Source organism: Brachyistius frenatus, unplaced genomic scaffold (assembly GCF_029030835.1).
Source record: "Brachyistius frenatus isolate BFR_SWC_R1_liver_20210118 unplaced genomic scaffold, ASM2903083v1 Contig_33, whole genome shotgun sequence".
Taxonomy (NCBI): Eukaryota; Metazoa; Chordata; class Actinopteri; family Embiotocidae; genus Brachyistius; species Brachyistius frenatus.
In genome coordinates this window covers 2,293,643-2,320,589 of record NW_027210632.1, presented here as the reverse complement: position 1 = coordinate 2,320,589, position 26,947 = coordinate 2,293,643, and the positions used below count along the sequence as shown (strand labels likewise).

General features: G+C 41.5%; 1 protein-coding gene across 1 annotated transcript in view; it reads right to left on the bottom strand.

Annotated features, from left to right (window-relative positions):
* exoc4 (exocyst complex component 4) overlaps positions 1-26,947 on the bottom strand; it is a 117,437-nt gene that overhangs the window by 88,650 nt on the left and 1,840 nt on the right. Inside the window, exons 4-10 of the mRNA XM_069700338.1 lie at positions 23,569-23,762; positions 21,802-21,911; positions 19,553-19,653; positions 19,187-19,341; positions 15,394-15,574; positions 4,585-4,730; positions 4,327-4,415 (exon numbers count right to left, since the gene is read on the bottom strand). Of these exons, the coding sequence (XP_069556439.1) occupies positions 4,327-4,415; positions 4,585-4,730; positions 15,394-15,574; positions 19,187-19,341; positions 19,553-19,653; positions 21,802-21,911; positions 23,569-23,762 (976 nt within the window). The remainder of the gene's footprint in view (positions 1-4,326; positions 4,416-4,584; positions 4,731-15,393; positions 15,575-19,186; positions 19,342-19,552; positions 19,654-21,801; positions 21,912-23,568; positions 23,763-26,947) is intronic.

Genomic DNA, 26,947 nt, shown 5'->3' with positions numbered 1-26,947 from the left:
GGGTAAGGCGAACTGTTTGTAACTAGATTGCTTGCACAGGGAGACGCAGCCAGACTGCTTTCTTTGCCACACACACTGTCTACAAAGTCTATTTGAATATCAAAAGGAAAACAGGGAATGTGTGAAATAGATTTGGAAGCCAGTTGATTATGAATACGCCTGAGGAGTGGAGGGAGGTCAGAGGTGGGGGAATTGGGAATGGGAGTGTGTGCGCACGCCTGCAGGGAAAACTGATAGGTGTATGTTTGTTTACGTTGCAATCCGGGGCAAGCCTGTGGTGATAGAAAGGCTTTGTGTATCATATGGAGAGGGATTGTCACTTCAAACGTGCCCCGGGGCAAGGCAATACCGTATGAAACACAATGAGCGACGGTGATACAAAGAGAAATAAAACTTCTTTTTTTTTTTTAAATGCTGTAAATGCATTACGGCATGTTGCAAGACTGCGGTTGTTATAGCGATATATTCACACTTCACCTCTCAAAAGACCACTGGGGTACTCTGATGGCTACACGCGACAGAGAGGCAATACGGAAAAAAAAATAAAGCAGAGGGCGAGGATGTAGTCTAGTGGTTGGGGGGACATGCACAGGGATATTCTAGGGAATGGTAACACAATCTATAGGTGGAAAAAAAAAAATATGTTTCCATCATTTATTCATGGAGACTGGGATCGAATCTGGATGGGCTTCTTTGATTCTGAAGTAGTGCTTTGTAAAGGACACGAGCACACCAGCACACCATGTCCATATACCGGCAGACAGCCGAGGATCTGATGTGTATGTGAATAGTATCTACAAACCAGAGCAGCTTCACTACACACGCTCAGATCACATATTCCAGATGTGGACACATATGGAGCTGTAATAAAGTCTTTAGATGAAGCGTTGGATTAATTGACGCGTACAAGCTGAGAAGCCAAGCAATTAAGTCCCCTGGTGTGTTTGCACGTGTGTGAGGCGTGTGAATATGCGCCTGTGTGCAATGATATATGACAGGTCTATACAACACTTAGGAGACATAAATTACAGTTATTACAGATTAATTTAAAACCCATTAGAGATATGCGAGTGTGAATAGGCCGAAAAAACATTACACAAAGTCTAAATTAATACCACTCTTCTGATCTTTACTTACACTACGTGGGATCTCTTAACTCACACGAAGACGGATGAAATGCTGTCATGTTTCAGAGCAAGTGATGTATCTTACATTAATTTGATCACGTAAAAACTATAAGCGATGCGCAATATAGTGTTTACAAATACTGTATGCACGAGGGGTCAACCAAAAAGTTCAGAGAGTGCTCCTGTTGGGCGCGAAGGCAGCACAGCACCATGATGTGCACGGAGCATGCAGGCGGGGGGTAAGTATTCCAAGTTTTGTTGCACCCGCGTTATTAACATTTTATAACGTACATTTTCAGATCCACGATGAACTCGCGAATGTGAACATACCAGTGGTCACAAAACGTGTGCAAAACACGGTGCAGATTTTGATTAAGCGACTTAAATACTGGACATAAATACTTGGAATATTTACTCATGAAGGTTATAGCTTATCCCTGCGTTCCGTGCATGCGCCAACAGGAGCAGTCTCAGAATTGTTTGATCCACCATTGTACATATATAGATTATTATATTATAGTTAATTTATATTATGATATATATATACTGTGTATAAATACAGTTTAGATTATGTGTTGGAAGCATAAACTTGTAAATCTAAAAATATACCATATGTTTACTGTCCTCTTAATAGTTCCGCATTGTATTTGCCACAACACATATAATCATCGGTTGTTGTTTTCTATCTTTATATTGTCCCTAAAACCTCTGTACATATCGGTGCAACTCCAGAAAACATCCCCAAAAAGTGAAAAATGCAGCAAATACAGCAACAACTTCAGCACCAACTACATAAGAATCTGTAGTTGTAACTTTGTATTTTATTTTTGTTCATTTCCATTTTTATGCATTCGTTAACGGTGCATGGCTGGATTTAAAATGAACAATCAAACTCTTATTTCCAATGCTGTGTTGGTGAGCGTTTGAATTAATAACTATATTGACTTGAAGCAGACCATTGAGAGCAAAAAAAAAAAAAAAAAAAAAAGAGTTTAGGAAACTCCAAGTAGAGAGACCGAAAGACACACATGACTAAGCTTTAAGTGTTGAGTAATCCCAGAGCCTGAAGAATTCATCAACTCAATCTCTCATTTCTAACTATTTTCCTCTCCCTCCGTCCCTACAGTGAGTTTAATTTGAAGCGAGAGGAAAAAGTCCCTTTCCACACTGTCTCAATACATATTTTTCTAATTTCTTCCTTCAGAAATCTCTTAATGGTTTCTTCGCTGGACCCTGATGAAAACAATGACTTTTAACCTTCCTCCTCGTGCCTCGTTCCCTCCATCCATCTTTCCCCTCACTACATCACAGTCAACTTATTTCACTTTCTAAATGATTTCTTACTCCTTCAATCTCTTTTCAGCCATTCAGGCCCTGGCCTGCGCTTGTGGCCGCTACTACTGATTGTGACAGGTGAAATGAAAGCCCAGAGAAATCTCATCTTCTTATAAACGCTCCGAGGCATTCAGTCAGTCAAAAAAATATTTTTTCAACCTCCTCTCTGAGGCGCCGACAGATGGAAGAAGAAAAAAAAAAAAAAAAAAGAAAAAGTGAGCCGTTATATGAACACCATTTGGGGTTTTCCTTTATCCGCAGTTAATCAATGCTGTTCTTTTTGTAGCAGGGGGGAAGCTGAGGCAGAAGATTTTGCATATATTTACAGACTCGCCGCTGTATGAGTGGCATTTCTTGTCAAGAAAAGAATTACAGCCTGCATTGTAATGTTTTCCACTGCTGTTTGTCACGTCGGCCATTCTTGAGCTGTTCTTGTGTAAAATACTTAAACAGGCAGAATCAATTCCCCATTATTTAAACAGTTTCCCCACAATAGTCATAATTAGATGCTGATATTGACAAAGGATCATTATTGCACTACTTGGGGGAGTAGTTTCTACAAATTAAAAGCACTGTTCTGTTATTGTCCATCTCATCTCTTTTCTATTTTACCCATATAATGTCAACAAGGAGCTCGGTGTGGAAAACGGAAAAAGGAACAGACAGCAGCAAACAGCGCTGTCAGGCATCGCTGATTGAAACCTCAAGGTCACAGGCAGAGGAACAGAGAGCCAGAAAGAGAGGGAGAGACCAAGAGAAGTAGTAGGGGCAGCTGAACAGTTCAGAGTCTCCAGGGTCTGGCTGTGTAGCTCACTCACTGCGCTAGTTTTTTGTGTGTGCGTGCGTGTGTGCGTGTGTGTGTGTGTGTGTGTGTGTGTGCGTGTGTGTGTGTGTGTGTGTGTGTGTGTGTGTGTGTGTGTGTGTGTGTGTGTGTGTGTGTGTGTGTGTGTGTGTGTGTGAGCAAGAGGTTTTCAAGGCCTCTCCCCTGTAGGCGGATTCTGCAAAGTCACCCTGCTCTCTGCATCTCGTCAGTCTCTTTCTCTATCGCTGCTTCCCCTTTCCGCACTCCTGTTGTCTGCCTCGCTTCTCCTAAGTGCAACTTTTCGAACTGCAACGTGCCTTTCCTTTCTCCAGTCACTTCTCCCTCATGCTCTCCAGTCCACCTTTTCATCATCCAAAATCTCCCCATCACCGTCTGCCCATAGGCCCTTCCACCTCACACACACACAAACACACACACACACACACGCACACACTTCCATCTTCGCCAAACATGACCAAAAATCACCCTCATCTCCCTTCACCCTCTTCAAGCCTCTTCCCTTTCAAAGCAAGCCACACTCCTCTTTAGAATCTCTCCACTTGTACATTCATCTGCAGCTATCTACTTCTGTCTTTTCAGTATTCTTCAGGATCTCTGCTGCTTAGGTTTTCTAAGTCAACTCGTACACTCTAACCTCCCTACCTCCCTCCACATCCATTCAACCGACCTCAACCTTCGCTATGTTCACACTTCTCTTTTCTGTCCTGCATTATCTCCCACACTGCTATCCATATTCAATATATGCTCCTTTCTCTGCCACATTTCCCCCCTTCTTCACATTTCTGCCAATACTATTCACACCTTCTGGCCATCATCTCTTTCCCCCTCTCTCTTCATCTCGCTATCTTTCCACACTTATCCAGCCCAGCTATTAAAAAAAAAAAAGGACCCTTCTATATGTCTCCACTCTCCATTCCTCAGTTCATCCCTGCCCCCCAACCCCCCCCCACCACCACCACCCCACACACACACACACACACACACACACACACACACACACACACACACACACACACACACACACACTCTCCCCATCCTCACCTTGTAATTCTCCACTCTTGCTGTAGAGTTCTCGCCTCTGCTCTCTCAGGTAGGCACTCATGCTGATGGCATGGGAAGACGATTCGAACCTATAAACCACGTGAAAGGTTCAACAAGTGGACACGACAGTACAATATGGTGATATGGATTTTCGAGGTCGATGACCAATATTAATAAGCCTGTTGCTGTGATGTATTGTTTCATATTTCATCGTCTTTGGATGAGCACAAATCAAACAGAAAAAGGTGAACTCCTTACTTGAAGAGCGACTGCTTGGCACGCTGTGGTTTTTTCTTTGCAAAAAAGGCTGCAAACTCGCTGCCAGTGCTGGCGTAAGAGAGCTGAGCCGACGGCTCTGTGGCACTGCGGCTGTTCTTCACATCCAGGTACTCCATTAGCAGGACCTGAACAACACAGGAAGCACTCTGTCAAAAGCTAAAAACAAAAGGGAATCGACGTATAGGAAGTATTTCAGTTTGATTTTCGAATGGAGAATTGTATTTAAACTTGATGACGCATGTTCGAGCTTTTACAAGCACATGCCAAATGCAACTCAAATACACATAATGACAGAGCGTCAAAAGGACAAGAAAAATGATATATTATTTCCAATAGCAGATGAAATATAAATATATATATATATATCATAGTTTTTCCAAACTGATCTAGAAGTCCATAAAACATAGATGAACATTTTCTTAATAGATAACAAAGACAAAACTAATAGAAACACGAACAACTGCTGTAATATTTGCATATACTATTTAATTAATACACAACAACATGGCAAAAAGAAGAAGAAAAAAAAGAAAATTATAAAAGAAAAAATTTTAAGAATTTTACTGTTATTCCCAAATGTATTGCATTCACATGCCTCATCCTGACATTACGTCACCTCAGATACTGTGACATGAAGACTTATTCATGGCTTGAATACTCAGATGTATATATATATATATTCACCACCTCACTGGAACATGAAGCTGAATCCAATAGTTGCTCTCTGTGAGGTAAAATGATTGTAGTGTTGGACTGCAAAATATGAAGTCGCCGTTGCTGACTTTGATTTAAAAATTTGGACCATGTGCTTTGATACTGCCAAGCACTGCGGCTCACTGAAGTGCTTACACGCTTAGAAACTTAACTCTCCTTCCACTGTCCCTTTGATTGTATTTACATTTCACCTTTTCATAACATGCGGTGAAACAACCATTTCTTGTCAACATGACCACTCAGCTCAGTTGCATCACTCCACAAACATTTAGCTGACTAATCCTTCTATTTTTAAATCACATTTAAATGTACGATGGAAATTAAATGTCATTCATTTTAAAAGAAGATTAGCTTCAGATGTTGTCAGCAGTGGGTTTTGTAATTTACTGCAGTTTGCATTAACCTGCATCACAAATCCTGAAAAAAAAAAAAAAAAAAAAAATCCCAAACTTTGAGATGGAGGAGGGCCGTTGACATGACCGGGTGCTTTTGATGACCGCTGTAAAAAATTGTGTCCTCCATTTCCCTATCTGTCTGCATGATCCATAGTGAAATCCATCAACGTCTTATCATGCTTCATAAAAATCTTATCAACTTCTAACAATAGTCGAGAACAAGCATGCTGAAACTCCGGCCAGACAGAGAAAGTTCACTTCCTCCACTCTATCATTCTATCTGCACATTCCTTCTGTTGCTTTCATTGGCTCTCATTTTTCAAAATCTCTTCGGGCTTCATCTCTCATTTCTCACATTTCTATTTTTTCTCTATTGCTCTGTCTACCTCAGTTCATCTTCCCCTTTCTCTCTCTTCATTCCTCTCTCTGTGTGAATACATATGTTCTAAAATAGCCTCCCATATCTAATAGCTTCATAATTTAGCAGGGCCATTTAGCCTGTGTGTGTCTAATTCTGAGGCGCAGTGTGGGTCAGCCCAGAATGGGACAGGAGTAATGGCTGAGCAGATGGAGATCCATCCCAACCATAATGATGTAATTAAAGCTGTGGAGAGCCACCCCCCCCCCCCCTCCTCAACCCCCCCCCCCCCCCCCCGGTCATGCATGGGAAAGCCGTCATGCGCGCTAGCATTGATACCAATTCAAGTGCGAACACATGCACACATCTGTAGTTGCACATCCATGAAGAAATAATGCAAATGCATGTATAATTGGGTAAAAGCGTCTGTTTGCATCCGACTACAATCAGAGGTTTCAATGCAATATTTTGTTCTTGTTGTTTTTAACAAAAAATAGGATTTTCTTTTTTTTCTTGAAAAGTGATGACAATAATGAATTTTTGCAACTTAATACGCTTCTTGTATTAAGTTAAATGATTCTGGGATCAGGTCACCTGTTCGCACATTTTCATGTAAATATAAATGCTAAAAACACAAAATCTCCCACCACACATGTAATTACTCTCTAACAGACTTCTCATCACCGGCAGCGCTGGAGGCCATATCACACACATGCCCTCTCCAACTAGCAACACCAGAGCGACCACTTGCCACCAGCCTCATGCTGCAGCTAATCCTATCAGTGTATTAATTACTAATGATGAGCTGATGGAGCGAAACCCCCACTTGCTTGCAAGCTAACACCCAAGTAGACTTAATGAAATGCCAGCGCTGGGCTGATGAAGGGGCTCCGACCCTACTTAAATTGCATTAGCCCAGAGACAGAGTGAACTTTGGAGGCAATTAACTGGACTGCTAGGACAGAGAGAAAGATAGAGGCGGAGAGAGATGGGAGGCAGAAAGTAACACCGAAGGAGAGAATGAAAGAAGGAAAGATAACGGAGGGAAAGAGTTGGGGAGAATAGAAAAGAGAGGAGGATTATAACAGGAGTGAAAATTGAAATGAATGCTAATGAGAAGAGGGAGAAGGGAAGAGAAGGAAGAGGAAAGTAGGAAAGACAAACGGTGAATACAAGAGACCAAGTTAAATAACTAATTAGTATTTGCTGATGTACCGCCTCTAAGTGAAGTTGGAAAAAAGGGTTGGTTTCCCCACCTCTACTTAAGGGACCTCTGACTAATTCTGTTCAGGGCACCATCTCACCAGTCTCCCTCCAAGAAGCAGCAAACCATGTTCCACAGCTAATAACTCACCAGAGTACATTTTCTGTTTACATCACCTCAAATTTCCCAATTACTGTTGTATCCATTGCACAGCTGCCACGGTAATAAGTGCTTCATTGATCCTCACAAAGTCACTTTGTTTTTTATTTGTGCTACAAGTCAGAACAATGACACAGACTAAATATATCTCTTTGTCGCCGTGCCATGTGCAAACTAATTGTCAAGAAAAACAGAACAATTTCAGAGACTGGGGACACAATCCTTGTTTGTCAAGAAATAGTTTTAGTTTAATTTCTTGTTATAATTGACGAGCATGGCATTGAGGCAATAATGCAATTAGTTAGTCATTTATTTCTTGAAATAAAACATGTCCAAGTTTTACTGCAAGCACTGTGCTGAGCTAAGGTCATCTCTAGCTGTCAGCTATTAACATGTAGGCGGTGGAATTATTATAAAAAAAAAAAAAAAGACAATGTACACATGATATAAGTAAACAGCAATCACACAACATACCACACTACCCAGTATCTGTTCCACATAAACCTAGTTGCCCGGCACTGAAAGCTTCAAATATAGCAGGAAATTATGGACGCAAACCTAAAATTAAAAACTATTTAAGGATCAACATTACTGCAGGTTGGCAGTGATCTAATAAACGATGTTTTACAGGTGAAAGTAGTTTTGGCCCATAATATGCTTCCCATTAATAAAGTTCAATGTGATGTAACTATAAGGAACAACTTTGTAATGAAGCATTTCCTCTTGTTCCAACATTAATGAACTTGATATCGGAAAGTACTCCGAGATGTTTGATTAGTTTGAAATGGTGAAATGTTATTCTTCCTGCCTGTGGAAGATCTTGGTAGTTTGCTATTCAATAAAACAAAGAACCACACTTCCAAAACTACTCATAGGACCATCCAGGATATACTGCACTTACCTCCATCCAATGACTGAGACAATCTTATCTTCCGACTTTCTTAACCACCAGGTCAAGCACATAAAATCCTTTTAAAACGACCAGAACTCCAGGCACAGATCTTATTACTGGCATATGTGTTTTACCCGACAGCTCATCTGTGACGTACACTTAAACATGACAAATAAATACTGAAACTAAGGAGCTTTACTAGAGCTTGCACTGCTAGAAAACAGAGAAGAAAGAAAGTAGGAGCAGAAACAAAAAGGGATTTGGAAGAGATTAGGATCATGAAGTGGGAACAGACTGAGAAAGACAGGACAGGACAGTGATACAGACAAAACTGGGGAATTGGGAGACAATAGGGACACAAAAGGCAGTTGTGAGAACACAAGTGATGCAGAGAGGTAACGGTCAACCAGAGTCAGCTCAGGAATGATCAGCGGTCTGATTGCAGTTGCTTTAGTGACCAACACACAGAGCATCACAACAGGGCAAAACTCCACAAGTCGAACTCATTATACAGTACACAACATGTATTAGTAATGTGCCCCAATGCCCAGTTCCAAACAGGAGCCTTTAGTAATGAAGTAAAATTGGAGCATGAATAGGTTCTGATATTACTGGTGTTGAAAGAACAAGCAATCCACAAGATGGAAATGAACTCGTGTCTCTCTCTGCTTTTCCTGCATTGCTTGAACAGTTCAGGTCGAAAACGCTCGATAGCATCAACTCGGCAATGCTCTTACTTCTCAATATGTCTCTGCTGTATTAGTTCAACTGACTTCCACTGTGACTTCCACTTAAAGGTCACAGAGAGTTGACGCAGAAGAGGAAAGAAACTGCTCGAATTCACTGGTAATTAAGATTCATGGATGAATCTGTGGAAGAGTAGATGGAGAAAACAGGTGGTATGAAAAGAAGTGAGACACGGGTAATGGGTCTTCACACCAAATAATAAGACTGGAAGATCGAGACTTCATGTCAGCTGTGTTTGTGTGTTTATCTGCATGAGCAGGCGCACGTGCAAAACACACGTGTTTGAAGGGCTCTCCTGACAAAGGCAATCATTTCCACCAAGCTATTCAACCAGCCTCGCTCTGCACTGGAACGGCTTGGGTCTCGTCCCAAACTCAAATCAGTCCACTGGGTTGAGTGCTAAGTTAAATTAAAAAGTAGAGAAAGCTTAATGGAAGCCTGCCTTTGTAATTCATTAGCAGCACTCCCATCTACTTCTTCCTAACTCAAATGTTCTGAAGTCACCCTTTATGTCCGGAGGAAGTGCGTACTCATCTTCTTCCATTCTTTCCATTAGGGCCCCAAAAGCCAAAGGAATCAGTGCAATTAAGAGAGCATCACTCAGAGCTGTGCAGGTGTGCTCTCGTCATCGGGTAAACTCAGCAGTCAATTGGCTATAACTCAGGAAATATATAAATAATATGAATAAATAAATCTCGTTTCATGTTCTCTTCCCTTGTTCCTGCACTTCCCCCTCTTATTAAGACGTCTTAAAAGCAGCCGAGAGAACAATCTCAACACTTTGCTTCATTCTCGTGGCTTTGCTGAAATCGTCTGTTTTCCCACTAAATCTCTTGGCTGGTGTCTTGTCACAAAACATATTGACTGATATCCCTTGCTGCGAGCTTGAAGTTAAAGCCCAAAGTGTCCTTGGCCGTCAAAGAGAGGGCTCTGTACACACCCGGTATTGATTGTGTTCCAGAAACTTCAATAACCTTCACGAGTTCAGACAGAGCTTCAGCCACAACTACTCTCTCAGCAATGAACTGCTGCTAACCAGCGGGAGTTCCCACCTGCAGCGGGCTGCGTCGAGTCAATCTTTTGAAGGCTATCTTGTTGACGGAGGACAGGAAGCCTGAGATCCACTATATTTCTCGATGTCCTTGCTGCGTCCCCAACACGTTCAGTGATGTCAAAACGACCAGATGTGTAATTATTGTTTGAAATCATGAACGAAGGGGAATGAACAGAAGTGTGTTTTGAGTGTGGGGGAGGGGGGGGCAGCAAAGCACGAAGTGACAGGGGTTTATGGAAAATGTGGTCTCATCAAATAAAATGAAGCAACCAAAATCCCATGCGCTTCAAACCCAGTTTCGGTATTCTACGCTGCAGTCACAGAATTTTATGACTCGGGTATTTTTTTTGTAAATTTAAGTGTTTCCAATTCTGGCAATATCACGGCCAAAAATTGATAAAACTCCACAAAATGCGCCACATTTTTTGAGATAAGCTGCTGCAAAATGAAGCATTTCTAATTACAACTATCTAGAAGTGTGCTTTAAGTCAAGAGTCACTTTCTCTGCAGTGAAAAGTCTTCATAATATCTGGCTCATCCAGTTGAATTACCACATCTGTCCAGTCCAAATCACACACGTTGATGATCTTCCAAAAGGAGGACAACTGCGACGACTTCATCCGAGACACCTTTTATGTAAAGCTCGAGTCACAATGGCGTCACACATCGCTACAGCACAACATATTGTATTCTCTTTTGCGACACGTAATCTGTGTCAAGTCCAGACAGTTATTGGAAAAACATACAGCGGCATTTAATTAAGTGTCCAGTGATTTTTAATACAGTAGATGTAAGGAGAGGGTGGAGCTGAGAAGGAGAAGACTTTACGACACCACGAACATGGTGGACTTTACTGCGCTCGAGCAATATGTAAATATGACGGTGCTTTGAAGGGTAGAATAAATGTGACATGTTGATTAAAATGTTGGGCGCGAACAACGCGGCGATGTCTGCGCTTCATATCTAATTAAAAGAGCTCATTGTCGTCTGGCTGCTCTCTGGCAGTTCAATTCGCCTCGTTTTCACTCTGTTGATGGGCCGAGAGAACACGGTGCATATTCAAGCAACTTGTAGATTTATATGTTTTTGACACAAACATAACACGCCCCTTTGTCTTGGTAATCTTTGGTAATGAAATGAATCGTTTATGAAGCAGATTTAGATTAATCTATGGGCTCTCTAACATTCAACAAGAAGAGCAGGAGTGTAATTAGGAGTACAAAAGACCACCAGACGATTCTGCATGGAGGCAGTTCATTACAATATATCCCATAACTTCAGGAAAGTAATAGTACAGAAGAAAAAGGCGCTTTGACAAAAGTACGGAGAAGCACTTTCACATCTATCTTATCAAAGTTTCCTTTCAAGATTTGAATCTTTTATTTTGGGCAAACATCACAGTAGCTCAGTCCTTGGTCGTCCTCTTCTGTCTTGCGTCAGTAAAAAATGTTAATAGATTGTTTGAGGCCTCTGTTTAACATTCAGTGATCTAGGAATCAGTTCTTTCAGAGGGCAGATCATCAGCATCTATCCATATTTTCGAATGCGGTCTCAAAGTTCCTTCGTTTGTCGCAGAGAGGAAGCCACTCATTAAAAGGGTGATTTGCACTCTGGTCACACGCTCGCAGCAGACAATGGACGTGGCGAGCAGTCACACAGCCTCAAATCCTCGCAGAATGCGCAAATGGCAAGCTAATTAGCAAACTTTTCAGCCCTCAAACCCAACGGCTGACAAGGTCAAAGGATGACGGGCATCAGTAGCCACGAAGACACTGGGTGCCAAATATACATTCAATAAAACTCCCACTGGGCCGTCTTAATTAAGAATGAATGCAGAGGTTTGTGATCTGTGATCTTTTATGAACTGTTACCCAATTACCTGATTTAGTATTGTGATTCCATCTTGGTCATAATTCAAAGGAAATTTGTGGATTTTCTCACTTGGCACAGATTTTTGTTTTGATTTATGGCTACAAATAATGATTATTTACATTATGGATTAATCTGTTGTTTTCTCAATTAATCAATTAGCTGTTTGACCTTCATGATCTTTTGATCTTGGTTTATTATAATGGCGGACGAACAAAACCAGAAAGTATTCACATTTAAGATGCTGAAATCTAAGAATTTTGGCATTTTTTCCATTTAAAAAAATGACTCATTATTTGACTATGAACATATTTGGCAATTCATTTGCGATTAATCAGCTCGTGATTGCATCTTTATTTTGCCCTTTAAACTCAGAGACTATCACATCAAACATGCCAAGATGATAGCATGTCCTAACTGTGTGCTGCTATACTGTATTTTTGAAGGAAAAGCATATTAAACATTTATGAAGACACACAAACTCTTGTCACTGTGATTCCTTTGATAAAAACAGACTCCTTTGAAGAACAGGATATTTTCTGATGGAAAAGGGAAAGAAATTGCAGTCATGGATGACTGGGAAGTAGTAAGGGCATTTGGTGGTGGTGGCATGCTTGGAAATGTAAATTCAGCAATGGTGTAAATAATCAATAGATATACTCACACACATTCTGCGGAGAGACACTTGAAAAATTGTCAAGTAGCATTAAAACACTCCTTCCAGCATCAATACTCCTGATTACCATCCAGTTTTTCTTATGCTTTGAATCAATACTTGAAGCACACCGAAATAAACAACCAGCAGAAACATCTCGAGCATTTCCGAACAGGGATTAAAACCGTTACATCCTAAAATCTTGTTTACCTTCTCCCCACTCTGAGCCTACCGGGCCTCACTCGTACATTGATAAACGGCGTTTCCCTGCCGAGGCCTTGTAACTGGGTGCACCCTGAGTTTCTGTCAGCTCTCGCATCTGTCTACTGGTATGTCATGTGGAAAGGTCAAGCTGGTTTCTCCACCTCTTAAAGTGGAAGAGAAAAAAAATAACACCAAAAAAGAGGTTTCTGTGCAGACATGTGAACTGCAATAAGAGGCACAAGACAGGAAGGGATTCAAATGATATCGCTGAAAAAGATATTCAAATATTTGGTGACAAAAAGGTTTAACAAGTTTTTCTGTGAGAATGAAATAACACCTCACTAAATCTACTTAACTGGAAACGTTGCAAATGCAGCCTGTCTCAACTGAGCAGACAAGAAGCCAAAGTATTTCCTTACCTCGCGGTAGGCAATTGTTCTGTTCAAGTCTTCACACCAATTACAGAAGTATCACTTTTAAATTGCATATTTTGCAGTAAAATACTGTTTGGACATTTTAAAACAGTTACAGTTCTTATGCAAAAGAAGAAAGAAGAAAATCTCAGGAGAGCTGCGCGAGGAGGGACGAACATGAAGATTGTAACCAGAGTGTGGCCGGTGCTGAGTCGGCCCCTGCCCCTTTGTGGGTCTTAAGATGCGAGATAAGAACGGGCTCAGAATTCAATCAAATTTAACAGAGCCACTGTGGGAGCAGTAGGAATTTAATTTCTCTCATTGCTGATATGTGACTCTCTAAGACAGAGTGGGCTAAACGAAGGGGTGAAAGGGAGTGTGGGAGTCGTGAGAGAGCGAAAGAAAAAGAAAGCCAGATAATGAGATTAAGGAGGAAATTACAAGTAGCAAGAGCGGTATGCACAAGGTATTGGGAAATTGAGAGACCGTAATACAGACACAGCAGGAATGATGCTGAAGAAGGAAGGGGCGGGGGAAATGGGAGAGTCGGAGAGAAAGACGAATGAGCAAGGGAGAGATGAGAGAAATGGCGAGAAGGAGGGAGGGGATGGACGGCGGGCCTTTATATTGATACAATCGGTCAGGAAATAATAACACGAGTGACTGAATAAGAAAACCTCATTTCACATAATGAGTATTCTAATCAAGAGATTACATTATCTCACATCACGGCACCAGGGGAGAGTGGAGCCCCTGGCAACTGGGAGTTGGCAGTGGTCGCATGTTGGGGAATGGCTTCATGCCTTCTATAACTGTACTGGTACAGCAGAGCTATGACAGTACATGCCTATGCATATTCACGCCCTGGAAAACACACGTACATACACCTAAACACACTATGCGTATTCATGCATGCCAGCTGGAAAACACTCAAGTTACTGGAGGGAGGAGAGCCTGACTGTGTCTCACTAGAAATAGACACAGAAATACACAGGCTTTCAATTTAACTGGGCAACAGCATTCTGTCATTTTATTTATTTTTACACTTGTAATGATCAGTAAAAACACTGTGATTACCACGGCAACAATCAACACTTTCAAGTCAGTCCTCTGAGAAACTTTGCTTCCTGCTGCATTTTACTGCCATAACGATATGTTGTTTTCTAGTCTATCTCGTATATATATATTCTGTGAATCTATATATATATATATTCTGTGAATCTATAGGAAGTAGATACCTGATAATAGTCTGTTAAATTTTAGGAATAACCACCTCATTCCTCTTCAACAATATCAGACACCAATAATAGAATAATCAGTAATAGAAATGCCACAACTCACAGGGAAGGAGCATCATGGAAAACACTATTTACACACAAACACACACACACAAACACACTTGCTTCGAGAGCAACAACTGCCACAGATTTTCCTCTGAGAGTCACCGCAGGGTCAGCTCAACAGCTGCTCATCCCCTCCAGCCAATCAAAAAGGAGCAGGGATCAAGAACCCAGCATAAATACACGGCAATTAAACAACCTAAAATGAATCCAAGCAATCAAGCCTCCCCCGTCTTTTTCGCTTGTTGACAAATTGAATGCCATCCATCACATCACCGCCACTTTCTCTACTGATGCATTTACTGTAACAGAAGGTGAAATAAATCAATGCTTTAAGTAAAGATTGGAAAATAAACCCAGGAGGAGTACATCTCCATGTAAATAAATTAAAAAACCTGAGGGATTGCCAGTGAGGGAAATTAAAATGCTACAGGGGCTGTGCTACAATAATGGCCCTATACTTAAAGTAACGATGGTACATATAATGGCCACTAAAAGAGGATAATAATACATCTACCAATACCATACGAATCTACCATAATCCACTGGGCTGCAAGACATGGCAAACTTTGCTTTCTGTTATCCAAATTAACTAGACAGATCACTAATCTGATACCTATTTAATCTTTATAGCTTTGTTTTAATATTGATTCGAGTGCCCTCCTTTTCATGTGCACAGGCGGCTGTCAAATATCTGCCACAAACTTGTTCATACTTTAAACTATGCTGAGCACATGCAATGATCTGGGTACATCTCTGCTATCACTGTTGCTAAAAAACTGACCTGCAGCACGGTCTGGATCTTGGCAGAGACATCCGCCTGCTCGTAGAGCTTGATGTTGTCTTCGCGGGCCCCGCCCCGACACTGCACCGCGATCTTCTGCAGGTGGGTCAGCACCACACTGTGAGCCTGGGCCACTGCCTTGAACTTATCAAACAACAGCTCCAGCAGTTCCAGTAGCAGCCTGCAGAGGGAGCCAGAGAGGGCAGAAAGGGAGGGAGAAAATGAGAAACATCAGAGTGGGGAATAAATGGAGATGGAAGAGAAGATGGATAAAGAGCGGGATCAAGTGAACTCAATAATGCCAACAAACAAAATGATTTTTACATCTAGGATAAAAATTCTAACACAACTCTACCGCAATATGGCTGTGACTGTAAGAGCTGCTATATCTGACTGGCTACTTGATGTGAAGCAGACATCAGGCAGAGTTGTCAAAAAAGAGAAGGAGGAAAATAAGAGCTTTTCTACCCAGAAATCTATATTGAGTGAAGTTCTAATTACCAGCTGGCTACTGCAGTTCCCTGTTCTAATTCACAGTTTTCTATTGAGCAGATACTTTGAGAGTTTACCTGCAGTAACAAACCAGCACCTGGGCGGGCTATTGAAAAAGTAGTGAGCCCCCCAACCTGGACTCAAATGAACAGCCACTCTCATTAGTTCTAAATGGCACTGGCTGAAGAAGAGAGTGCAGCCAAAACCAAGCTGACCTTCCACTTGATCCGAGTGCTACACTCTTGATTGAGAACTCACAGCTGCCTCATCCACGCTAATGCTTTCATACAGACTTTGCTATACCTGCTTTCTGTACAAGGACAAAGCTTTCAAAGTAAAGAGGGAACACAGGTTACATTAGCCGAGTCTGAATGAGTTCCTAGTGCACCCATGCCACTGAGTTCCCACTTTATTTTAGTGGAGGCATTACAGTTAATACAAATATAATCACACTGTTTGTCTAACACCCGTCTTTCAGTGCTCTCCTCTGCCATTTTAATTGGGTTTCATTCAATTGGTGGTAAGTGAAACATGTTTTTCTTTTCCAGATGACGATGGCTTAACTCCCCTTCTTTCTCGTCACATCTCGTCTCTCTACACTTACTGTCAAAAAAAATGACATACAAATATACGTGTATATCTTGCAGCTTTTTTTTTTCTAAATTTCATCACAGAAAGAAACTATGGCCAGTACAGTACCTTAATATTAAATGATGCAAAAAAAGAGGTTGCCATAAGAGGCTGTTGTGATTTCCTGAGAGGATATAAAGATAATGTGGAGCCAAGATGGATGTTTCGCTACGAGGCACTTCGGTTGGCTGTCTGTCACTACACTCACCGTAGCATTGGGTAAATGTTATTAATGGAGGGAAACGGGGGAACAAATCACTATGAGCTATAACTCGGTGACTGTAAGAAGTTGGTGACGTGACGAGAGGAGCTGTGAAATGCCAATGAGTCAAAGAATCTCGCTCATGTATAAACATGGAGGACTGACAAGAAAAAGGATGCGTAGCATAGGTGATACACGATGGGGAAAAGAATGCATGATAATGCATGCATGCATAACCAAATTTACAGCTCTGACCTTGTCACCTTTTCTTTTGTCACCCACAGATAGACGGCAACGCAACGTGTATACAGCCCGGTGCTCCTCATTATCTCCCAGCGGAGGCCATCCTAATCTATATTGTCTGTTCTTTGAGACCTCACTTCTCATTTCCCCTCAGGATCGAAGCTGACACACATGGTTGATAACCGGTCGGGAAAGATAGCAAAGAGCACACAAGGACATGCAGTCTCAAAGTGACCAACAGCGGGACTCTCTGTGTGTGTGTGTGTGTGTGTGTGTGTGTGTGTGTGTGTGTGTGTGTGTGTGTGTGTGTGTGTGTGTGTGTGTGTGTGTGTGTGTGTGTGTGTGTGTGTGTGTGTGTGTGTGTGTGTGTGTGTGTGTGTGTGTGTTTTAGGAGGACAACAACAGCATCCAAATTAGATTATCATTTGGTCGGTTATCAGTCACAGATCATTAAATACGTGTCTACGGAGTGTCAAAAGAATGCTATTGAAATATTAAGTGCGCCTGCTGTCGTACACAAATGTACATACAGAGCAGAAACACTCATTCATGTCTGTCCCTTCCAGTGATCACTCCGCTGAAAAATAAAATACCAAAAAGGGACAAGCAATCCATCCTGTGCTCAATCAATGTGCTGGTCTAGTTTTTTTTTTTTTTTAAATTGGATTTAAAATACTGAGGCTTTTATTTTGATGTTCTTTGGTTGTTCAAGCATTTCCTCACTTTAAATCGGCTCTTTTCTGGAGGGAAACAACGAAAACAAAAACAAAAATTAATATATGTTTTTGCAATGTAAAATGAAGCAGGCAAGTATGAGTTCAAGTCTGATTTGATGTATATTAAACTGAACAGATCAGTGCGCGGTGGGGGAACCTGTATCATTGTGGAAGTGTGATCAAGAGAAAGGAGTTGTAAAGGGAAAATGAACTTCTAATGGAAATGAGAACATAAAGCTTGGAGAGCAATCCACACACCGACATCTATACCATAAAGTGCTGAAGTGTTGCCTGCAAGTCTGCAGTGCTATAAAATATAGTGTGCAATATTCAAGACCATTGTTCCCTACAAGTGGTACACTGGTTGGAGTTTCCATAGCAACAAGCGCTGACTTTAAATCAAATCGAAGTGAACATAGGGAGAACTAGGCGTGTATGCATCCAAATACAAATACAAATGCAAATACAAATACAAACACACACACAGCGCTCACACACGCGTACACATACAGACAAACTTAAAACAATCAGCGAGGAGTGGAGTTGGGAATGAGCTACATGGTGGCCTATTACATCGAGGTCAGAAGAGATTCAGCAGGCAACCGGAGGAGCAGAGCAGACGAGGCTGGAGAGAACATCCCTGACAGAAAACAAGACGTTCCTCTTAAATGGTTCGGGATCAGTGGACTGAGACCTGTGCTTCTCCAGTCTGTATGTGTATGTCTGCAGGAGACGACGTGACTGCTTTTAAAATATAACAGTCCTCTACGGCAGGTGTGAAATTGTGTGCGTGTGCGTGTGTGTGTGTGTGTCTGTATGGGTGTGTTTAACCATGACTTGTCTGCGTTTAAAGCAGCAGAGTATCTGTTTTCATGGTCTGAGGCAGGTGCGTCTCCAGTCCTAGCCTTTACTGTGTTTCACACCTGGTTGACTGTCTGACTATGAACACTCTGGGACTGCATTCAAAACATGGTGTCTACTGCCTTTACTGTCAGTTCTAAATATACCTAAAAGACCCACGGCAAGCAACACTAAAATGACTGAAGACTTCTCCAAGCCCTATCAGTATAATAAATAGCTCTACTATATTAATAAGAATCTGCAGGGGTGGGGAGATGCATTCCTAGCCATGACCAACCACTGGAGAGAGTGGCTACCTTTTATTTAATAACATTGGGGAATATAATCCAATGGGAATACTATCACTTCAGAAGAATAAGCAAGCAGGCAAATTAATAAAACTCTTAGAAAGACAAAATACTGATGGGAATACAAGGTGCAGCTATATTAAGGTCTTTTTTTCAAAGGTAAGCACAGTAGCTGCTAATGCTTATTATTCCTCTCAGGCAAACATGATCTTTTTAAAAAGATGGCTTTCATCTTCACACATAACTGAATTTACCTCCCATTCCCTCTTTATTTACTATTTACTATAAATCTCCCAATTTTCCCTCTTCGGTTGTGTTGAGGCCACGATTCTTTAACACCGTGCCCTCCTTCTTTACCGTACCTTGGCTGGCTCTCTTGGGCCAGGTTTTCTCCCCTCTGGTAAGCGTGGTCTGCTATCTGAGTGGTGGACCTCTTGACGATCTGTTTCAGCTCAGGCTCCAGCCGCTCCATTATGGCTTTGATGGTCTCCGGGAGTTTCTTCAACTTGGCTAGAGCCTGAAGAAAATGGACAATACAAATATTTTACTAAAAGCAAACGCACCACAGAGACACTTGAATGAGAGAACATTACTACAGCGATATACAGTAGTACATTATTGTTATTATTATTATATTATATTAATATTAATACATATTAATATTATATATTATTATATATAGTATACATTACTACAGCGTATAGTAGTATTCAATCATGTGTATGTACCCTGATGAGGATGCCCATGAACTCAGCGCTGTTCTCCTCTGGATCCACCTCGGGGAGGTCTGTTTGGTTCAGGTCCCGCATATCCTGCTGCAGCTCACGCACTAAACAAGGTACACACTCAGGTTAGCACATAGTGTAACTGCTTATGAAGTATTTATAAGCACAAATTATTTCAGTCATGGACAAGTGTAAAAATACTATAATGAAATCAAATAAAAAATAAAATGTCTTGGCATTATTTTGCCCATATTATTATCTTTTTAGTGATGCAGCACACTAAAACAAATTAATTCATAGCTTGAACTTTATTAATATATGTCTCTCTGTTTTATGCGCGCACACGCACACACACACACACACACACACACACACACACACACACACACACACACACACACACACACACACACACACACACACACACCTGCACCCCGAACCCCACCCACACTGTCTCCATCTGATTTAGCCACATTCGCTGCTAAATTGAGAATGGCAGTATCGAGTGATGCTCTAATTTCCATTAGATGGGTCCTCCCAATTCCCCATCAAAGCACGTTAAGAGAGTTAATGTTTATGGCAAGTTAATGGACTTTGGGTGTATTTCCTCTTTTCACCCATTCCAACTGTAGTTTGTGTAATAATTATGACAATTACCATCTACAAATGAGGTGCTCTAATGCTATTAGACGAAATGGCAGGCAAGGCCATTGATGGAAGCCGGTGGCTGCGTCGCGACCGCAGTTGTTAACATGACGGTAAACAGGCACTTACTGCCTGGTGGTAGCTAATTGCCAGTGTTCTCTTTGCATCGTGTGGGGAAAACTGTGGTTTAGCTTTTACTTTTAGGCCTCCAGAGTGGGCGATTTGAACAGATATCTATCATGTATGAGCGATCACTCCTACATTTGTGTGTGTTTATGTGTTTGAGGTCATGGCGCACACGTGCACGCCAATGAGCTGAGCTGAGCTGAGCTGAGGGAATAACAGGAGGTGGAGGAAAAAAATACACAACTGAAATGACAGTTGTATAGCTGACACAAAGTACATAAGGAAAAGAAATAAACACAAAAGAGAATGAGCCAAGCGCGGAGATGTACAACAGTTTCATAAAGCAACCACTAACTGGCATAAAAATGTTGACCACATCACACCTTTCAGGGAACCCTTGCCTGTCAGTGGCCATTATATGCTAATGTTGCTAATCTGTCAGTGTCACACTAGTAAAGTTGCAGCAACAATAAGATAGAATAACTTTGGATGAAGAGCGGTATGTAGTGTGTGATGCGTTGTTGCCTGGTATCCACAGAACTAAGTACAAAACGGTGAGTCGCTAACTTCGAATGCCAAGAGTGGGTGGTGAAAAAAAGAGCCAGGCTTAATATAAAAACTCAGAAACACCAAGGGAACACCAAGTTATTGCAGGATTAACTTTTTTCATTATCTTCTTGTTTGCGTTCCTCTGTGCTCTGCCTGGAAGGAATGCAGTGCTGCCTCGACGTCCCGACAACCAAGCGAGAATTCATAGAATTTCTGAATACAGAGTCTGCATTATTAGTCTGTGTTAAAGCGTCGGTTACCAGTTTGAGCGTAATAAATGCTGTTCCCCTCCTGTGAAGGCAGAAACACTGGGTGACTAATGGTACAGTTAGGAGGGCAAGATTATCATACTATCAGCGAGGGCCATTGTATATTAGGATCGCAGTGAAATATTTTATAAAGCAAGAAAAGAAACGTATGTGTGTGCCTGTGTGGAAAGTTATCTGCTCATATGTGTAACAAGACTTCAGTCAAGTGTTCAGACCTTTGTATAAAAGTCTGGATCAGCGGTTTCTGTGTGTAATAATGTGCGAGTGTATGTGCAAACAGGGCTGGTTATATGCATACCGATAATGACATGCAAATGGGCGTAAACCAGAGTAATAGTAATGACTTTGTTATCACTAAGAATATCAGCACAGTTAAAACAAAATTGCACGCTAAAATCCACACACGCTGTCCAAAGAAACCTCCAACACTGTTAGATGATGTCTTCTAATATTCTCTTAATGTTTGCAATTTGAATGGGGAGAAAACACATATAACGCATGGTTTTTTTTTGTTGTTGTTTTTTTCATGAAACAGATGATTAGAATTCCCACCTCCTCTCTACTTCTCTTTTCTTTCAGTATAATCTTTTCAGCCACAGCCTACTTTCGTTTCTCCTTTACCGCCTCTTCCTCCCCCCGCCTGAGATGATCGAAAAACTATACCGCTGCTGGATCCAGCTGTGCTGAACTGGGATGAATCCAGAAGCTTGCGTGGAGTCGACAGGCTGCTGACATCCAACACAGGCATGGGAGATGCGTCTTTGGTCATGGAGCTGCGAAGAGAACAACCGTCCAGATTAAGCATTATACTCTGTGTCTCATATAAAAACATGCTGCTGCAACTGAATGAGAATAAGAGGCTCCAATTAACTCTAAAATTCTGGAGTAATAGCTTACTACAAGCATACAAAAGTTTAGTATGCACCAACAGACTGGCAAACACTAACCTGCCCTTCCCTTACAAGAACAATATACTGTTATAACAAAACGCTTTGCATCTGTGCGTGCTGGGATTGGTGCTGCTTTCCAATGAGCCATTTATCAAGCCTTAAGACGGAGGTGAAAGCAATCCAGATCCTTTAAGTTGGGCGGGATAAACCCAGTGTGCCTGCTAACTGAGTGGGGTGTATGGAGGCTGGCTTGTTGTTAGAGGCGACCAAATACAGGAAGGCCGGGACCTGTCACTAGCTGACCCTCAGTAATAAATCACTAAACCTCACCAGCCCACTGCTGCCATAATTATTGCACCACACACACACACACACACACACACACACACACACACACACACACACACACACACACACACACACACACACACACACACACACACACACACACACACACACACACATACATATACACACACACACACACACACCAGTGCACCACTTTAGCTGAATGCTTTCCATGGAACACTGCAGCATCAACAGTGTGTTCAAAACCTCTGTGCCACATTAGCCCTGATGAGTTATAGGCTACAGGCACATCCTGAAATGAAGAAACTGGCCCTCGGGTCACAAAGGCGTAACTTTAGTTATTCTCCTAGTAGCTGCCAAACCTATTTTATCATTTGAAGTGTCACTGGTGTCAAACAGAAACTGCGGAAGCTGTCATTCTGTCAGCAATGGGCAACGAACATTGGTTTAAATGAGGTTTGTTCCCTGGAAACCAAACACTGCTATATGCAAACTTTATATCTCAGATGTTCTTACATCAGTGCAAACCACCTAATTAGTTATCAGAGATTTGCTGCTGTATACCTCAACCAATAAACATATTGTCATGTTTGTTCCTTTGGGGATTCACAGCACAATGTAGAAAATACAAAGAAACAGAGCAACAAGCTGTAATTGTTGTCAGTAATGGTCTTGGTTTCCATTCAGTAAATAATTGGTAAGTTGATGCAGCAATGGAATCATTTATAGTGAAGGCACATCTACAGTTTAAACTTTGAGAAGTTTAGAATAACACACTTTGAAGGCCATATTTCTGTCGACTTCATAATATGCAAGCAATAAAAGCTTTCGGGAACTTGAACCCAAACAAACGGGCTCAAAGATGGATATTCAGAACAGCATGATTTATTTTCATCCTCACCTCCTCTATCTCTCAATCTTGCACATATTAAATACTATATTAATGATAACACTGTAAGAATATACTGTATAAATATTCTTTTGCATGAATCCATATCAGTAAAGCCACAGCTTTGCTAAATCCAACACGGATTTTTATAAAGGGAATGAAATGAAATGTGATTAAATGAAATCCCTAATCCTTTCCTACCGTACTTTATACTTATTATGTTAAGCTTTTGAACACTAGTTGTGCTATTTTGCAAAATACTGTAAGTCCTTGCGCGAGTACGGAAACAAGAATAAAACGGAAATCCCAATTTTTCTCGAAGTGCAAGAAACTGCTCCTTACCCTGGAGGTCGAGCAACATTCTTGTCCTTGTTCTTGTGTCCCAGGCGACTTGTGGACTTGATATAGAGGTGTCGGTGCAGCTCATCAATGAGGACCAGGTGGATGTTGAGCTTCTTGCTGTGGAGCTCCAGGCGCAGGTCCCCGAGCCCCTCGACCTGCAGCAAGGGACCTTCTAAGGACTCCACAGCTGTCACCTGCATATGACAACATACCAGCCAAGAGCCAGTTATCATTTAGTTGTAGCTGCCAGGTTCTGTGGCATCTTGTCTTACCACTTCAGCCAAAATGATACCATTTGTGTCCGCTATCAATACATACACTTTAAAAAAAAATTATTGAATAATGACATTTTATTTTATTTGAAATTTTACTGCCAGGGCTCGCCTCACAATGTCACACCAAAACAAGTTTCCCCCAATACTACCCCCAAGGGCCCCAGAGCTGCAACCTGGACTTAGAGCTGTCCAAGATGATTGTGATTTTAAAAAAAAAACTACAAAACCAGCCAGGGTGTTTTTCCCTGGTGTGAGATCTGGGTGCAGCCAAACCATTCTCCAGCGCTGGCACCACACGGTGGAGATAGGTCTGGCTATGCAAGACGATTCTGAAATTCAGCCTCATCAGACCAAAAAAAAAATCATGCAGCAAAAGTAATTACGACCGCTCTACCTGCAAGGATAGGAGGGCCACATTTAGTATTCCTTGATGTTAAAACAAAACTCCACAGTACAAACATAGGCCAGTTATCTACAGAAAGTTTCACCAGGATATGAAATCAACCCACTCGCCTACGGCCAGTGCTCCTCTTTTAGTGACGAATCCGTTACTGAATGGACAGATCATTGTAACAGCAGTCAAATTAGCCTGCCAGGTTAAGCAAGCTTTAAGGTGAATGACAACTCCCGTTTCAGCCATCTCCAGCTCAAAGTAAGTCATGTTTAAGCTTCACTCCAAGTTTACAATGAGATGAACAGACACTTAATAATTGCTAATAAATTGAATAAACTGTAAGCTATTTTTTTTATTTATCAATTTAAATAACTGAATGTATTATTTTCTACAAATGTGCATACTTTACATCCTGAAACTGTATTTATCACTCGTTCTTCTTCACTCCATTACATTAAATGTGCCGGTTTGTATGTGTGTGCATTTCTGTGTATTTCAATGGCTCTAATAGTCAGATGATATCACTGTGAAGAAGAATATTTGCATGACCAGGGCAGGCCAGAAGGGAATGTGGAGTGTGAGTGTGTGTGTGTGTGTGTGTGTGTGTGTGTGTGTGTGTGTGTGTGTGTGTGTGTGTGTGTGTGTGTGTGTGTGTGTGTGTGTGTGTGTGTGTGTGTGTGTGTGTGTGTGGGTGGGGGGGACGCTGGGTAGGGGACATGGGTCAAGTGTGTGTTGATGCAAATGAAAGTCACATTAGTGAGAAGATGAGCTAATGCGCTGCATGATCAGCCTTCTTTGGCTTAATATAATAACTCGGCATGGCTGCAAGGCTTTGCATGTTCTCCGTCTGTGTACAAACCTCTCAGATGTGTCTGTGTATGATTATATGTGTGTGATTGTATGACTGTAAATCATTTAACGTTTATGTGTTGCTGTGCATGTGTTTGGGGGGGGGGGGGAGTATCTCATTACCACTGGGCTGGGATGACAGAGAAAGGCAGGTTAACATCATTAGCAGACCAGGCCTGTCAGCATAATGAGGAATATGAAGCCTCTAGTGAATTTGCTGTGGAACCAGAGAGACGGTGGGAGGGGAGAGGAGAGGAGAGGAGAGGAGAGGAGAGGAGAGGAGAGGAGAGGAGAGGAGAGGAGAGGAGAGGAGAGGAGAGGAGAGGAGAGGAGAGGAGAGGAGAGGAGAGGAGAGGAGAGGAGAGGAGAGGAGAGGAGAGGAGAGGAGAGGAGAGGAGAGGAGAGGAGAGGAGAGACGACCAAAGTACGCCTCGATTTTAACCAACCCCACGGGATCCAAGGCTGCCATTCAGTAAAAGCCAGAGAGCAGAGTCTGAATTCTAATTGTCAACCCTTTGAGATAACCCTCACATAAACACACACATGTACACACAGTTAAGCCACAATGGAGACGAGAGCGACATAGAGAGGAGGGCAAGCTTGTCTACTATTTCTACAGTACTGTAATAATGACAAATGTGTCTGCAAGCATAAAAAAAAGACAGCCTTTGTCATAGTGTCCCGATACGGCATATCATCCAAAACACAGAAACTCTAACAAAAAAAACACCTTTAGATTTCTAATTTTAAAATATATTCGGTCTAATAATCAAATTTTTACAAAACATTAGTAAAAATGTGTCAAAGTTTACATTATTCATATGACTAGTTTGAAATTATAAAAAAAATGTCAAGGTTAAACCTCAATGCGCACTTCAAATGCACTTCATAAAAAAAGCAATATATTAAAAAAGTGTGACAGTTATTGAGTTAAAAAAGGTTTTCATATCAACTTGCACTCAGATGGCTGTTTATCATCTGTATAAGTGTGCTTTTATTTTAGCTCACAAGGTGCATTTATTCCATCATGTCAAAAATAAACCATTTCAATAAATGTAAAGGTAGGTGGAATCATTCACATACCAAATATGTTGTTTTAACGGTTATTTTGCATTTTAATACCATTTACAAACATCCTCTACTTCACTTTGGCTTAAGAGTGGCTTATTTAAAGTGGACCTTTCATACATTATTCATTCCTGAACTGCATAAACAAGTCAGCAAAGAGAAAGGTAAAACCAATGCATCCAACAGCATTTTGATATGTAAAGGCAAACAAAAATGTGCTTTAAAGTGTGTTTTTTACATGCCAATGAAATGGCAGCATCCTGATCAAGTGAAAGGCATTTGAAGTTTTCAGGACAGAAACGAAGCATCCAACTGACTTTGAACTTTCCACAACCTTTCAAAACACGCTCTTCTGACTGTACACTGGTTGAATGAAGTTCCACGTCTTTGCACCCCCACAAAGAGGATTTTTAATGGTCCTTTGGGTGCACCATCTTTCCTCTTTTTTTTTTTTCCTCCTCCTCAGATAACCCTATTCTAGAAAACTAATTATTAGCAAAGTCTGGATGGAGACGTGTGGGAGTGGCAGAGGAAGCGAGAGAGGAAAAGGAGGGGGGGAGAAAAGGGAAAGAAACAGAGAGATCACAGACCCTGGTCATTTAGTCCTCAATGGCATCCTTCAGCTCCCCTGCTGTGCATACTGCAAAGCACACATCAAAAGAACTGGAGTACACGCGTACATACAAACCTGCAGCATCTTCAGCGCGCTTAGATTGTGGGAGTTGCACCCACTGGACTGCTCAAGGCTAGAGAGAGGTTCTTTTAAAGCTACGAGAGGTGCCGGCAAATCGAT